This window comes from Schistosoma haematobium, chromosome 4 (genome assembly GCF_000699445.3).
Source record: "Schistosoma haematobium chromosome 4, whole genome shotgun sequence".
In the NCBI taxonomy this organism is placed as follows: Eukaryota; Metazoa; Platyhelminthes; class Trematoda; order Strigeidida; family Schistosomatidae; genus Schistosoma; species Schistosoma haematobium.
The window spans coordinates 4,016,207-4,033,366 of record NC_067199.1 but is presented as its reverse complement, the minus strand read 5'-3'; the positions used below and the strand labels follow the sequence as shown (position 1 = coordinate 4,033,366).

General features: G+C 34.2%; 1 protein-coding gene across 1 annotated transcript; it reads left to right on the top strand.

The window, feature by feature from the left end:
• The first annotated feature begins 106 nt into the window (after positions 1–106).
• Positions 107–16,953, top strand: MS3_00007226 (uncharacterized protein). The gene is made up of 11 exons (XM_012939448.2): positions 107–494; positions 527–785; positions 823–929; positions 966–1,074; positions 3,512–4,160; positions 7,709–7,817; positions 9,799–10,198; positions 11,550–11,944; positions 14,101–14,261; positions 14,683–14,782; positions 15,566–16,953. The coding sequence occupies exons 5-11, from the start codon at positions 4,114–4,116 to the stop codon at positions 16,439–16,441; spliced, it is 2,088 nt and encodes a 695-aa protein (XP_012794902.1). The 5' UTR covers positions 107–494; positions 527–785; positions 823–929; positions 966–1,074; positions 3,512–4,113; the 3' UTR covers positions 16,442–16,953.
• Positions 16,954–17,160: the final 207 nt, after the last annotated feature.

Here is a 17,160-nt window from a genome sequence, read left to right as displayed (position 1 = left end):
ACAGTCATTTAATGATGAATGTACATACAGTGGAAAATTGACAAAATAAATACAAATAATATTAAAAACTATTTACAAAATAAGCTTGTTAGAGTTATCTCCACACAAATTTGAATCTAAGGCGGTATAGCTTCCTGAGCCGCTCTTTATGTGGTTACTCTGAATATAAACAGAGACATAAATCTGTTTTTGCTAGTTGATTGGTATCATAAAGGATCAGACTAGGCTACTTTAGAGTGTCATAATGTATTCGGAAAATTAATATGCTATAGATCCCAAAATTTAAGACCGCGAGATTCGGACAGTGCGCTTCAGGTAAGGGGAAGGCTTCAGTTGTTATGGCTTGTGGGAATAAAGGGTTATATCGGTTGCTTTGGATCCCATTTCCCTTATTTGTAGTAGCTGGTGTATCGTTACCGTTGTTTGGCCTGATTATTTGCTTCTTTGTATCGACATACAATACTTTCGATGAGGTTACAGAATCTGTGTGTGGGGTAATTGGTGCAATCTTAGAATTACTTTATAGGTATCCAATTTTGTTCCATCTATCAGTGCTGTGACTGGGATAAAACCTCAAATATATTTATGGCGCTACACAGTTGGGCTGCATAGTGCACCACGTCTACTCCTTGCGTTTATATATCTTCGATACCATATGTCTTATCACAAAATGTTCAACCAGTCATTGATTTATAAAATTTTGACTGTTGTTGCATTCTGTCTCAACCTTCTAGATGTGGTTTCGTTTGTGGGAGTAGCTTTTATATCTAACCAAGAGAATTACCGTATGTTTCATCTTGTTTGTTATGAAAGATTTTGTAGCTCTCCATGAACATTTGTTCATTGTTTTCCTGATCGCTTCAACTGCCTATATGATAGTCACTCTAGTGGTTCATTGGATAATAGGAATCACTTCTTGCACTCCGAGAGTAACGTGTTTGTATCTCGTATACTAATATTTTCAGTTCAAATATTCTTTTAACCTGAAGTCCCTGTTTTTCGGACTAGATGTTTGCTTAATCCTCTTGTTAGTCCACCAGTTCTACAACCATAGGTTTACCTGTAAGGCAAACGGTAAGTTCTTTTTGTATTTGTCCAACTGTCCAACTTTTATTTCACTTGTCACCACTAGAAAGTAATTTTCAAACCTAATCCGATAAATTCAAAATTAAAAAATATAAGGTACTCGTGCATGTTTTGTTGCCATATTCTTATGAAGTGCATGTATCTACATTTCATGCTGAACTAAGTTTATGAGAACTTATTGAAATTGGTTTAAATTGTAAATAAAATCCCAAATGAGTGTCTGTTTAAGCTATTGTGGTTTACTCGTCTCAGTTAATGACTCGCTATATGAGTGGTTTATAATCGTGATTCTTTGCAAATATACCATATATACCTAATGTTTTCGGCTATTGTTGATGCCGTCACTATTACTATTCTTGCGTTTGTCTTCCTAATTTTATCGCCCTGTCAAATGTAGTGTAGTAGCTTGGATCAATTCACATGTGTACTAGGATATACGTTGCGTATGGTTGACTGACGTTTCGACTATTTTTGCCAATATGGTAATGTTCACAATGTGAAAAACGAATTATTATTTTAAAAGTTCGTAATGAATCCTGAAACTTGTTGGCCAGCGTCCTAAACTTCACGCTTCCTAAGTAGCATGAATTCATAGTTTTTGTACCATAAGATTCTCTAATGACCATGAAACTAAATTATCGACTGAGCGTTAGATTTCAAGTAATAATACTAAGGTAGTTCATCAGATTGTTGACAATATCACTTTCTTGTCTTCTCATAAGAACGTCATATTTTTGGTGTTACTGTCTATGTTAGGTAATATATTTAAAGTAAACATTTAGTTCATGTAATTAGTTGTTTGTAGAGACCTTTAAGGCGCTTGGTATTGTTTGAATAAAATATCTAAATGTTCTCCGTTGTCTACATTCAGACGTGTTTTAATGAGAGCAAGATGAATCACGACCGCTCCTTCATAAACTAAGAAAATCTCATCTGCTGTCTATTTTTATAATGGTCAGTAGCAGTAATGTCTTTTCTCAACCTTTGGTGAACGTTTTATAGCTTTTCTTTTAGCATCAATTCCTCCTCATCGTCCTTGGAGGTTACCTTACTGATTTCAGGTGTGGCACCTTGAACTGCTACAAATCTTAATGAAATTCCGTTGTGTTTATACCTGTTTATGCCTGTTAATCGTATTAAGTTACTTAAGTATTTTATTTATTTGAAAACAATAGTACAAGGGGGCGTCGAATACATATGCGCTACACAATAACAATGAGGTTGTGAAGGGATAGAAAACGTAAAGTGCGTATAATAAAAAGAACAACGATCAGAAATTAGTGTACGAAAGTGAAATAATAATGATAATAGTGCGACAAACAGTTCAGTTAGTGAAAATACAACAAGAAGAATTGTTTCAGTTAAAGAAATCAAGTCCAATTTTAATTATCATGGATACATGTGTGGGATGGGATACTGCCAAGGTGTCCGAATCGAAGCACGTGGTTTCTGTAGGGAGCAATACGCTGGGCCTCTGACCTAAGAGTCTAATCCACAAGGCAGTGGAGCGACGTTAGGAGATGCAGTCCCATGGTGACTGTGACCAACAATGGTTTCATGCACCATTTGTTCCCTCAGGATCCTGGAGTTCATGTGCACGGTTGGTTTGGAATCAGGATGTTGCAACTCCCTTAGGTGGGTCTTACGTACCCACTTACCCGTTTAAAGCGCGATACGTTCGTTCTTGTCCTCTCTGTTTCGTAAACGACACCCACGTTGCGAGAAATCAATGAGCAGAAATTCACTTGTAGTGTCTTTATATGCGTGGCCTTGTGAAAGCGTTTGGAGATGGGGAGTATTTTACCTTCAATCCGTTAGTTCATTTGATTTGTACTTGGTTAATGATTATTTAAGAGTTTTAAATGAACGTCAGTGCTTTCAACTAACTCATACTAATGATGGAATCAACAATCTATTTGTTAATTTGAAAATAAATGTTGGTAAAAATGGGCACTGAAGTAAATATGCACCACATAATACGAAAATGAAATTTTGAAGAGATAGAGAAGAGCGAAATAAGTGAACGAGAATAGTTGATGATATCAGAAGTAAATCAGTCGTAAAATACAGTAAGGAAGGATTCTTCCAGTTAATGTTCTCACTTTTATGAAGATTTTAAAGGAAAACTACAGCGGAACCACAATTGGTTCCTATTTTCAACCATGTCTGATAACATCTTAAGATACCAAGTTGCACCATCTCCAGAAATCCAGCCAGGGAGTCGTGGTGAACCGATAGACACCAGTCCAAATAGACTACCGTTGTTAATATCAGTTACTCTTCATAAATGTGTAGTAAATAATAAGCTAAATTTGCCAAATTGTATTCATTTGTATTAGTTTACTCGTGTTTTACTAGTTATTCGTCATTTTATTTTAAATTACCCATAACCATGTTGATATTATATTTGTTTATTTGTTTTAAGCATTTAGTTGGTTTTCAGCTAGTGAATATGGTATCGCAATTGCTAATATGGGATTTCACCTAACCGCTGCATATGACTTTCAGGATGTGGCTTTAACAACCATAACTTTTAAACCTTCTACTGAATAGATAACTTTTTTTTTGATAATCTGGTATCTTTCCATTTGTTATGGAATCATTTGGCTTCCAATATTTCTACCTGTTACCTTTTAAGCATTGTAATTACAACCACTGTGCAATGCTTCTTCTCACCTTATTATTTTTATATACTCATTGATTAAATTATGTTTGATACATATCTTTCAGTTTAAAAGTTAGTTGCTTTTTTTATTGACCAGTAGTTTTTTTATTTTACCGATGTAAATTTTTGCTGGTATGATTTTCCGGAGTTTGTCTTATGATCTTACTTTTACGTAAGCTTATATCAGATTATTTTCGAAGTAATAGTATTACCACTATTACCATTATTATCGTATTTCCTTGTTTAGCACTATTATGTAGTCTGGTCCTTTAATAAATAAAAATTTATTAAAGTCATTTTGTTTTTTTTTTATTATTTTCATGTGATATTATTTTCAACCGTGCATGTATTTTGTAGACTAGATGGTCAATTTACCCCCGAGACATGAAGAAAAACTTGCAATCGAAAAGTAAGTTAAAGTTATCATTTTAATAAGATAAGTTTTAGTCTTTCCTAGTCATTATTATTTACTTTTTGTGAAAATCATTCATTCCCCAAACAGATAAGGTAATTCATCTACCAATTACATGTTTATATTCCTACCTTTGAGTCACAAATCTTTTGTGTAGCTTGGTAACACTACTCGATTGGTGGTAACAGTAGTCGGGTTAGAAACTGCCACCTATTCGTTAAAAGCCCATAAAAAACGAATAGTCACTTTTATAGTGCAAGGCTGGGGTTACAATACTAAAGTTCTTCAGTTCTGCACTGGCGATTTTTGTGTTATTTACTACCTTTTAATTGTCAAATTGTGTTGTCTGGAACGAACTTCAAGCCTGAAAGTTCTTAATATTTAGTAATTTCGTTTTTCCATTGAAAACTGTGGACAATATATTTGAACCGGTTATTTTAGCATAAAATGGTTGAAATAATTTAAAATATACGGTTATAAAATTCCAGAATACTGACTCACAAAATTGTTTGACCTGTCCTTTACATGTTATTGGTAAAGTTAATCGACTTCCAACTAATAAGCCGCAGTTTTGACCTCCGCTCCACCTACTCTGATTTAAGGGATCAGAATGATCGATTAACCTAGATACAAACTGTGGTTAACAACTAAATACATAAACTTGTACTTGTTCAGTGAGTTACATTTGGGACTTTTCAAATATATTGTTGATTAATTATTCATTAACCCCTCATAAAACCTCACAGAACTGTGTAATTAGGAATCGGGAATCTCCGACTGTATTATACATAAAGAAACAAAAGAAGGAAAGGCTACTAGAAATAAAAAAAACATGAAAAGAATCAAACTTCGAGTAAACGTTACGTCGACAAGAACATAATTGAAAGTGAGGAGAACAAATAGTGATGGGTAAATTCGTTTATTACATCCGCTTTCCACATACGTCTGAATAAGGCCATAACAAACATTGTTGCACAATAATATGAATTCATTATATTTCGTGGTTTCTTATCAAATGCTTACAATTATATGTGTGATGGAAGTAAGTGTTGAGGTAAGATATGATATGAAAATCAATTGAATTAAATCATAGAAAAAAAACTAGAGTACATATATATCAGCTGGAATTGGACCGAGAAGGCTACTCATTGCTACTCCATCAATTTGGTTGTACAACACGTTTTTTATTTGGAATTGTATATTTTTGGTACACAAGAACAGGAGCTGTTTGAATTCGTCGATTAGCAAAGGAAAGAGTTCAGGATGTTCACATATGATATTTGCCGTTTCTTACAAAGGGATCTTTGTGAAGAGAGATGAGACGTCAAAAGATACTATGAATTTATCGCAAGCATTTAAGCTGTCAAGCTTTTGTACAAATTTGAAACTATCTTTCAGACTGTAGAGAGCTACTTTCTCGTGGACTGGTTCTAAGCACCTAGTCAACCAGCGGACGAGTTTATTGAATGGTGGTTTGGTCATGGATAGTACTGGCCTCATTGGGATGTTAGTTTTGTGTATTTTGGGTAAACTGTACAAGTAAGGTAATTGTGATCCTTTCGGTTTGAGTTCATTTTGTGTAGAGTTATCGATTAAATTTGTCTTCAAGAGTTCTCTCAACCTTTTTAAAAGGTGCTTCTCAATCGCATCTGTCAGGTCTTTCGATGATAAGTCTCGAGGAATCGTTTGAAATGGACATTACTTTGCTAATGTATTCGTTTCTGTTTAGGATGACTACACTGGAACCCTTGTCTGGTCGAAGTAGCATTATTGTGTCGTCTTTCATAAGCTGTCTCAGTTCTTGCTGATGATCTTTAATCAACACCTTAGATTGTGGAACTGGTGTTGTAACGTACTGATTTGTAATATCCACTCATTTCGTTTTGAATCAACTTTGTTTTTCATCATTCATAGGTTTGGGGTCTGACAACTTGATATAAATACTCGAATTGCGTTTCGGTGTCGATTCTGTCATATTTTTTTCAGAATATGAAATTTAAATCCGGGGGAGAGTGTCTCTATTTCAATTCGACTTAGTTTTTTACTAGATAAATTCTGTATGTACTTTTCTGGATTGATAGGAAAGACGTCATGATTTACAAGGTTTTGGTTAAACTCTATGAATTTGCGGCTGGTTTTTGACTGAACGTTATAAATGAAATTCGGCAGTTTGATTCGACATATAATATTTAAATTATTAACAATTTTGTCAAAAGCTTTGACAAACGTTTTGAGTTTAGAGATACGTTCCTTGGTGCATTCGATTTGGGATTTTGTGACACGCCGTAAATTTTTTGATGAAGGAGATATTTTACATGTACGTACAGCTTTAATAAATTGACGAGGGAAGCATCCATAATTCAAGCACTGGCCAAACAACTCTAATCTCGTTTCTCTCGATATCCTGCAACAGATTATCACTAACTAGTTGGGTGACTTGAAAACATGAACAAGGAGGCGACCCTCTGGAAATTTCATTCAATTGGTTCCTTTTATGAATATGATTAATGCCAGAACAAACATTGGTGCAGAATAATATGAATTCATTTTATTTCATGGTTTCTCATCAGCTGCTTACAACCACATGTGTGATGGAAATTAGCATTGAGGTAACATGTAACAGTCCCCAAATGTCGAGAATGGGGAGGGTCCGCTTCTCCTCTCGAAGTGCTCCCACATGACCACGCATATAAAGACACTACAAGTGAATTTCTGCTCATTGATTTCTCGCAACGTGGGTGTCGTTTACGAAACAGAGAGGACAAGAACGAACGTATCGCGCTTTAAACGGGTAAGTGGGTACGTAAGACCCACCTAAGGGAGTTGCAACATCCTGATTCCAAACCAACCGTGCACATGAACTCCAGGATCCTGAGGGAACAAATGGTGCATGAAACCATTGTTGGTCACAGTCACCATGGGACTGCATCTCCTAACGTCGCTCCACTGCCTTGTGGATTAGACTCTTAGGTCAGAGGCCCAGCGTATTGCTCCCTACAGAAACCACGTGCTTCGATTCGGACACCTTGGCAGTATCCCATCCCACACACAAATCATTGATAATTATTTCTGGTAAGATATCGTTTCTCACACTGAAATGACCGGCTTCGAAGTAGCGTGTTTTATTCCCACTAATTTACATCTTTGTTTGTGAGGACTTGTAAATATGGAGCTAATGCATCTAGAACTTTTCATGAAAGGACCGTTTGTAGCCGTTCTCAAGCAGTTATCCATTAAGCACTGTTCGTTTCATTCATTGACTGGATAAGTTTTCGAACTTTAATGTCGTTAGTACCTTTCCTGTTGGTTGTGATTGAAAATCGAGGACTTTGGGGACTCCAAACTAGAGTTAATTTCGTGTAACCTCTCATTCACTCTTGCTTAAAGTGAGTTTTGTTAATTTGGTTTCACAAAGTAAGCTTTTAATTGTCGTTTTATATTAAAGCTTCGGTTAGCACATTCGATGTGTGCTTTAAGCTTATTTTCCTTTATAAATATTCAGACCTTTTGTACTCGTTCTGCTTTGTTTTGTTTCGTTTCTATAGGTGTTTGCGTTCTTTCATAATCAAGTCAATACATGCTATCGTACAAGCCCGTAATGGGATTGTTTGTAACACTAATTGTGTGTCTGAAGTTGGCGCCAGAAACAATATGGTAATTTCTTAATATTTTCTAGTTGGTGGTATTCTACTGAATGCGAATTTGTGCTGGTTTCATGTTCATCTTCACTATGATTAATGGATCTTTCTGATTGTAGATTCTATATGATCAGGTTTGTGTATTGTAACGACTCAATCGAGCTATACTGACTAGATCACTTGTTGCTTCATTTACTAGCATGTTTAGGCGGTTGACTGATGTTTAGTATTGCCAAAAGGCGGTGAATATGAGGTACTAAACAAATATTTCGTAGTTGAGAAATAAAAAAATATTCACCCGGTTACATTTACCAGGTTTCAAACAGTTATCTTTCGGGAGTATGTGTGACCAGTCTTCTAGATGGTTGTGTCAACTGGGTATCAACCCATTTTCTTTTACAGGATCTTTAAGGAGGATTATTTCTAAACAGGGCAATTAGATGGAAAATATCGATGCCATGGATACCTATTTAGGGCACCATGAACTAAGTCTCTTGTTTCATAATTTTTCTTGTCTATTATCAATATTTCGTCAGTAGTTATAACTGGTTGAGAATTATTAAACTAAACTAATTAAATTGAGATTACAAGAAAGCATCAAATCACAACCGGTTACTTTCAGAATGATTGTAATCCGAGTTTCAAAGATGCAGATAGTTCCACTTGGCTAATGTTAGTTAATGATCATTCAAATTTATAAGAAGAGTGGATTGTATTTTTAATAGTATGTTTCCTAAAATCTATCTGTCCAGGATTCTTACTGTGCATATACCTGCCGTTGTATCATATCATATGTTGGTTTCATGTATTCATTTAACACCTAAGTTGAACTGTTAATAAATATAAGCTCTTTCACTTCTATTGAGACTGAAGAAATCTCAACAATTTTTAGTATATGATAGAGTATAAGAAACTAATGTATACTACTGTCAATCATATCTTAACATCCTGTTAATTTTAATTTCAATCGTTGTTAAAAATAAGTATATTTCTTACTGTTATATGGGTATTGGTAACTTAAAAACGTAATCCCTATGATAAAAACTCAAATTTCCTTTAAGAACCTTAGTGATATTATGACTATATATATATATATATATATATATATATATATATATATATATATATATGTCTTGCTTCTGGTACGCCTAATCTATCTTCCTACCCGGTTCCCATAGGCCTAACTACTTCCACACATCAACTGGAACACTAGAGAGAAGGTGCGAATTGCGAGTAAATGATTTACTCCAAAGTAAGTTTATGTACAGAAAAATGAGGGTTACATACGTCCTTGGGCTCCTGGGAATTTCCAGAACCATACTAAATACAGTAGCAGTATAGGTAAATATCCAGTCAAAAACCGTGACACGTGATTTTGCATTTTCTAGATGTTTATGCGAAGCTTCTGTTCAACGCTGACTAGATAAAACTTTTCTTGGTGTTTCTGGTCCTCCAAAGACTTTGACGAGAAATATTTCTTGACTCCCCCAACAATATATTCGAAAAACTTACTCATTAAATTATAGATACTCTCAGGATTCTGTACTCTAAGTATCTAGCTACTTGTATTCTAAATTGGATTAAACCTCAATTCAAAAACTTTATGATAACAGGATAACAAGATAAATCTGTTGTATACCTCAGTAGATGCTTGTTTATTAATTAATTTATTGAGGCTATCTGAAACTTTATGGCTAAATCGGAAACTGCAATAGCATTTCACTAGTTTTCTTTGTAATGTCTACACAATTCTTTCTGTATTGTTATTGAAAGCCTACATTTCACAATTAATCTAGCTCAAATGTTAAATAAATAGAATATATTTGTAATGTATATGCATGTAGCTCTGTTTTTTCTTTAATTACTGGTATTAACTATTCTCGATTTTGTGCTATAATATCTACCTTGTGCGCGTCTCCTGGTCAATAGTTTTCTCTTTTCTCTTATTTTTCTTCAATTTTTGTTCTTCCACAATCCATATGTATCATCTAATTCAGATGGTGTATGTTGAAGAAGATCCAGAAATCGGTGCAACTATCAAACAAACATTAGATGCGAATTTCCCTGTACATGTACAAGATTTGCTTAGTTTAGAAATATTGGCTCATTGGCCTAAAGAACCACAAATGTTAATGGTTGTAGAAGTATGGCAATTTCGGTTAGATATTATAGAACGACTTAATACTACTACATTACAGTTTACAAATAATCCTAATTCAACCACTGGTAATACTACTACTACCAATAATAATAATAGTAATTTACCAGGAGCCGGAAATTATACAGATGGTTCACAATCAACTGAATATGCTGTGGATGATTTTAGGCATCTACGTTTATTCGAGAAACTTGGGACATTATTGAAATCAATAATGGTAGTTACCCGCCTGTTACCTGGTAATCAGTTGTTAATTTTTAAATATTTTCTTGTACTTTTGTACTTCAATTACTTGTTTTCGAGGAGTAGTAATATCTTAATATTAATAGTGTTGATTCCGGATACACCTTGATAATAACTGCAATCTTGTCAAATAAGCTGATGACCATCTGAGACGAGTAGCTCAGTGGATAATGCATTGGTGTTTGAGTAGAAAGGTACTGAGTTTGAGTCTCAGTGTGAATTTTAACACTGGGATGTAGGTCCGTTCAGTTAAAGAGTCATAAACATGATCAAACGCACAATCTAGATCTCACTCCAAGCTATGATCAAAACATATTAAACCTTTGTAACTAAGAGGCACGTATAACAACCAAAACTGATTAATTACAGATCTCAATACCAACACTCGGAAATAACAAATTCTTACTTATTTTTGTAACCCAGTAATTTAAAATCAGATGTTACTTTGGCCACTCGCTTATCTTTTAAATTAACGTTGTCTATGTAGTTATGCGTCTATGTATTATCAGGACTTACGTACATTGAAAACATTGACCTTACTCGAATTGTAGAGAGTTACTATAAAAAACATTTGATCTTCAATGAACAAATTATCTTCAGGTGGGTTTTTCGTGATGCAAATATAATTAAGAATCAAAGAGCACTGGAGGTAGTTGTTTCGTTTTCGTATGCAACTGTTCATCAATGTACAATGCATCCCTTCCAAGGTCTACACTATTGGTACAAATTAGACTTATTATCACAAAACTTCTCAACAGAGAAGACTAAATGATTTATAAAATTAAATTTACCACTTCTGTTTTTATCAATAATCAATTTTAGGTGTAATCAGTTCTAAGAGTTTTCCTATTGGTATCAATATTGCTACTTCAATTTCTGTTAAATAAAATGGTTAGAATTTATTGATTGATTTCCTCGGGAATTTATTTTTGCACATCAATTCTGTTCATTATTTCCTTGTCTGATTAGTGAATGGACCATGGTGGTATATTTAGAAAAAGAAAGATTAATATCATCAATAGATCAATGTTAGACTGCCACTGGAAACCTGGAAGCACTGAACGGCCGTTTTGTCCCAGTATGGGACTTCTCAGTAGTGCGCATCCACGATCACGCAAGTGGGACTCGGACCCAGGACCTTCAGCCTCTCTCGCGAAAGCTTAACCTCAAAACCACTGGGCTGACATCCAACGGTGTTAATTCCGCCGTCCAGCGCTTCCAAATTTTCAATGTTGGTCTAACACTGATCCATTCTTGATATCAATCTGCACAATCCTATACTGTTAAAAAAAGAAATTTGTCGCAAGTTTTTCTCGTATCCTAGATTGATGTATATTTACACTTCAGGTTATCAACTTTCTCGTCGTCAAGATCCAAATGAATATCAAATGTGTTATACACTGCGTCGTGGTCCTAGTGATCTTTCTCGACTTGGTTCAACCCCGAAATCTTATCAAGTCGGTCGTATATTTTCTGGGTTAGCAATACCACAATCACCTAAAGAAGAACAAATGTTCTCTACTGCTCCCTCATCATCTTCTAGTTCAACACCGATCGATCAAAAATTAACAAAACTTGAATCAGATCCCGGTCTAATTATTGCTGATGGTTTATTACCAGTTTATTTAGGTACAACTGTTCATTATCGTACAGAAACTCATTTTAGTTCAAATGATAAATTAATACCTATGATTGATGGCCTTACTAAAGGGAATTCATCTCCTAAAAACGGAATACATGAGGTAAAACAGTTTAATTGAATTATTTTTATATGTACCTTTAAGAAGTATACCATTCTATGTACATTAACAACACAAACTGAAGTTATTCATAGATTTTTGTTGTTATTGCAGAATTTAAAGTACATCATTCTCATTTGTTTCATTGAGTTATTTGGTTATAATGTTGTGCATTATGCCATTCTATTGTTAATCTCTTATCCTCCGTCAGTGAATAGTGCAGTCTATAGATTATATTAATATTTGTATTATGTAGTTGTACTATTTATAATTTAGTTCATTCAACTGTTTTTCCTATTCATTTCTTATTCTCTCAAAACATTTTTTCAAAAGAAATAGACAGTTCTATGGAATTCACGATTATTGATTCTGTATTTTCGGAGAAATATATCAGTCTTCACTCTCTGGTAGTAATAATAATAATAGTGGTGGTAGTAGCACTAGGGATACTCATATATCTAGTACATGTTTATGTACCTCATTTCAAGTCACACCTCTTTGATATCATATGGAGAAAATATTCTGTCGATTGTACCATTGAGACTGGAGATAACTGCTATCTTATTATGGGGAGTTGTAAAATTTAGTGATTTTTTGTTATGTAAACTCTCTGTTTGGGATTCGCATGATTATCGCAACTAATGATTAGAGGCTCAAAATAATTTGCAATGGCACAGGTGCATCCATTCGTTGTCTTCCCCCAAATTCTCAGCTTCAGAATTCCTCATAACTTTCTTGTTTTTATTTCATTAATTTATATTTTGTTGGATCCTATCTTCGATCCCTAATCTTTTATATTACCCCTCGTACCGTTACTACCGCGATTATTCTCAGACTTGACCTGACATTCTTACCTCTGTTAATGTGGTATAGGAATTTGAACCAGTGTGCATATGTACCAGGTTCTACGTTGAGACTAACTGATTGATTTATTGCTATATTTATAGACCATTACAAGGTGGATCTGCAACTTAATGATTAGGGTATTCAGATTCCAGCTAGGTTTGGGTCTCACTTATATACTGAATATTCTCACTAGCCTCTTCCTGACAGCTGTTTCGGAGCCCTGTCAATTCAAGACACTAAACTATTGTGACACTAAACTTCCTAGGTAATTTCTAATCTTTTACCAAGTATTTACCACAAATTTGAATCAATCACTTGTACTAATCATGTGTTCCGGTCTAAACAATCAGCCGACATTGGCAACTTGAGATATTACTTATAATTAGACTTAAAAAAATTAGTATCTAATTAATTACACATTAGTCGTACACATCGTTTAGCAATTATACTAATTAATCACCAATTTTGATTGTAATTATTGATAAATATGCTGTTGTAATGATAGACAGGCAGATAGACGAAGGAATTAGCATAAATATTTTGATTTGTCATAAAAAAGTGATTGAACTTTTCTTCCGTTTAACCTGATACTTTCTCATCAGATTGAAATCGGCACATATATATGTATATAGTCGTATTACTAGTAATTTAGCTGGTTGACTTACATTTATTAGTTGTATGTGGTTGATGAGATAATTTATTATTAAGTTACATTCTTTTAATATTGACTACGATATACTTTTGAAATTCGTTACTAGGTTGCATTGGTAGTGTCTCACATTGTTAAGCTGATCGATGCGGGCTCGAATCCTACATGGAGCATCAGTTTTCACAAAATCGCAAGCATACATTTCGGATAAGTGCCAACTAAAACGGAACCTAAATCAAGCGTGATTTTCAGATAACTAACTTTTATCACAGATTGAAATCATGAGTCAGTTGAAGCTAGACCACCATTGAAAACCTGGAAGCACTGGACGGCCGTTTCGTCCTAGTATGGGACTCCTCAACTGACTCATGATTTCAATCTGTGAAAATTTCTAAAAATCTCCACAAACCCCTTCTGATAACTAACTTTTATATCATATTGAATCAATTAGATTAGTGGCTACATAGTAAATTGGTTGATAGGACTCAATCAGCATCAAAAGTCTAAATAAACATGACATTGATCACTATTTAGTAATTAGTGCACTGAATATGTATGCTGTCTACTGGTTGTTACTTGTTTAAATTATTGTATTTCATAGTGTCAATTAAACAATCTCTGGATTTCTTTATCATTTCACACTTTCTTTTTTTTAAATATCTAGATATTCGATACAAATGGTCATCATAGTGTAAACTTCCATGCGCTACGTAATCATAAAAAACCACAGAAACATGTTCGTGTCTCAGAGACACCTTTTGTTAAACCTCTAACTAGCACACCGACTGTTGATATGATTCGATTTGAACAGTCTAAATTGCCATGGTAAGCTTTCTGTAACTGTTTTTTTAATATTGTTACCAAGTACAGGTTTATGTGTTAAGTAATGATTTAGTGGTTAGTGTGTCCGACTTTCAATCACTAGACCTCAGGTTTAAATCCTTCTGGGTATTATCACTAACCCCTCACGCATAAATTTTGGCTGAAACACAAGCATACGAATCTAATTTTGGTAAGTGAGTTACTTCATCACAAGTTCTTGGTCTTGAGCCATAATATTTGTACTATAACAGGAGGAATACTGGTCAAAATAATATAAGTAAGACAGAATTCCAACCTGGATGTTTGGTTCTGAGCCGAGTACATTAATCACTGAGCCTCACTAACTCACTGTGACCTTATTGTTTTTATACTTACTTACCTGTGTGTTTGATCGAATTATTTTTTTTTCATACTCTCGTTATAGTAGGGTAAAGCCAGCTTTTGCAGTTGAACAATACGAATCGGAATCGGATGAATTATTTGATCCAGCCAGTCAATTATTGAGTAAAAAATCAGCTGAACGAGTAAATTAATTTATTCTTATACATTATTTGTATGTTGGTACATATATTATATAATGTATACAGCTTAGTATAGTTCATAACTTCTTACAGACACAGTACAATTAGTTTCATGAGTTAGGAATTTAGGATTTACATGTCCTACCTTTATCAAATAAGATACTTGCTTGTATATCCTGTATCTGCAAGTGATCCGGTTGTTTGTGTTGATAATCTTTGCCATCTTCGTTTCTCCATTCATCCTCACTCTTAGTTGGATTGAATTTTTACAGATATGATAAAGTTAGTGTTCTATACAAATACAAGAAAGCAGTATCTATCAAATTATATGTTTTCAACTCATCATTGAAGATATACTTTGGAGTTAAGTCACTTATGCCCCAATAAAGTTGATATAATTATCAGGCATTGGTTTTTGTATCATAGATTATTTTACAATGTTTTCTTGTGATGCTAATCGATATCACGTGCTAAAGTCAGTTATCTACAACGTAGGACCAGGCACACATATGCATCGGTCCAAGTTTTCATACCTCATTATCACAACAAGATGAACACCAAATTCATAGAAGTAGTCACTTTAGTGGTGGTAATATACAAAAGAATGATTGCATATGAGAATACATATGTTTCGAGAATTGGCATCTCTTCAGTCTTCGTTCGGATACAGCATATAAAATGAATAACGCCAATTTGTAGTAGATCACTGATTGTTTACTTCATTGCTTTAACCTTTCTTCATTTCGTTTATTATTAGTGTCTTAGTAATTCGTGTTTTTCTTTTAGGTTGCTCGAAAATTCAAACATACAGGAATACTAGAAACACAAGAAGAACAGGCTGATTCATCACACGATGATGATGACGATGAGGAGGAGGAGGATGATCATTGTGATATTGATGGCTGTAGAGAGTCAGATTCAGTTGATTCTAATGTTGATAATGAATCTTCTCATACAATTGACAGAGAAGTACTTCATATTAAACAAGACATAGAATTCAATGAACAACACAATGCTCCTATAATTGACGATATTGACATACAAGAATTGATAAAAAATCTTAGATCTCAATATACTAGTGCACCAATTGATAAAGAATCAGTTAGTGATGATGAGGATGATGATTTAATTAGTAAACAAGTACCACTTCAATTACCGTTTAGTACATTCGGTGTTAGTGGTGCACGATTGACACATTTATTTTCTGAACTTCGTGAAAGAGCTAATCTGGACCTATTCCAAGTACCACATATCCATCATACTACTGCTAATACAGCTGTCAGTAACAATAATTCAACTACGATTTCTCCTAGTGTTATGAATACTAATAACAACACAGCTCAGTCATCTTTATTCGATGCTGACGCTTTAGTTGATGAATTAGAACGACATGAAAGAATGTTAAAAGAATTTGATGATTTTCTGTCAGATTTTCAAAGTATTGAACCATTCGGTATTGTTCGTCCAACTGTTACAGTACCATCTGATCTGGTTAGACAACAACATCAAAATGTTATTGTTGTCGGCACTGTCATCGATGATAATAATAATAATAATACTGCTCCCATTACAAGTATAACTACTACTAATAATACTACTACTGTCTCTGCTGCTACAACTCTACTGACTACACGAACTCCTTATTCTGTCAATGAAATGTAATTAAAAACGTTTTCTATTTAGAACACATTATCAAAGGAAATATTGCGAAATAATCATCCATTTTGTTTTCTGGCACAATATCAGAATCCAATATTTGTCTTTTTCTTTAGAATTAATCATACTGATTTGTAAATTTTAATTTCGACCGTATACATTGTGTGTGTGTGTGTGTGTTTGTTGCATTTCTTACTATTGTTTTTATCTCTCTCTTCCCCACCTCTCTCTCTCAATTGTGCCCTTTTTAACTTCATTTCTTTTCTGATTATTATCATGTAATTTATTTAATTGGTAATTATATGATCATGTTTTGTTTTCTAATCGTTATGTCAATAATAGGCTGATAGGTAGGTAGGTTGGTATATAGGTGTAATGGTATTTGCAAGTTTTAGATGGTGGTTGGAGGTAGTCAACAGGAAACCCTGGATCCTGGACCACTATCTAAATCTCAATACATAGTGCCCGCAGTGTCGAGTCACCTAGACTGGTAGCATTCGATCTGCACTAATAAGGACTAGACAAGCATGACATTGATCACCACCCAGTGATCAATCAATTGTGGTATTTGCAAGTGTTTAATCAGTTAGTAGTAATCAGTATCGTATTTGTCCCTAGTTGTTTTTTTAGTGCTAATCTAATTCTACTAAGTACTAGTTTAGTCATTTTTATCAGTGATACCTATTTTATTTTGTGCATGATGTTCAACTATATATCAAGGAGTG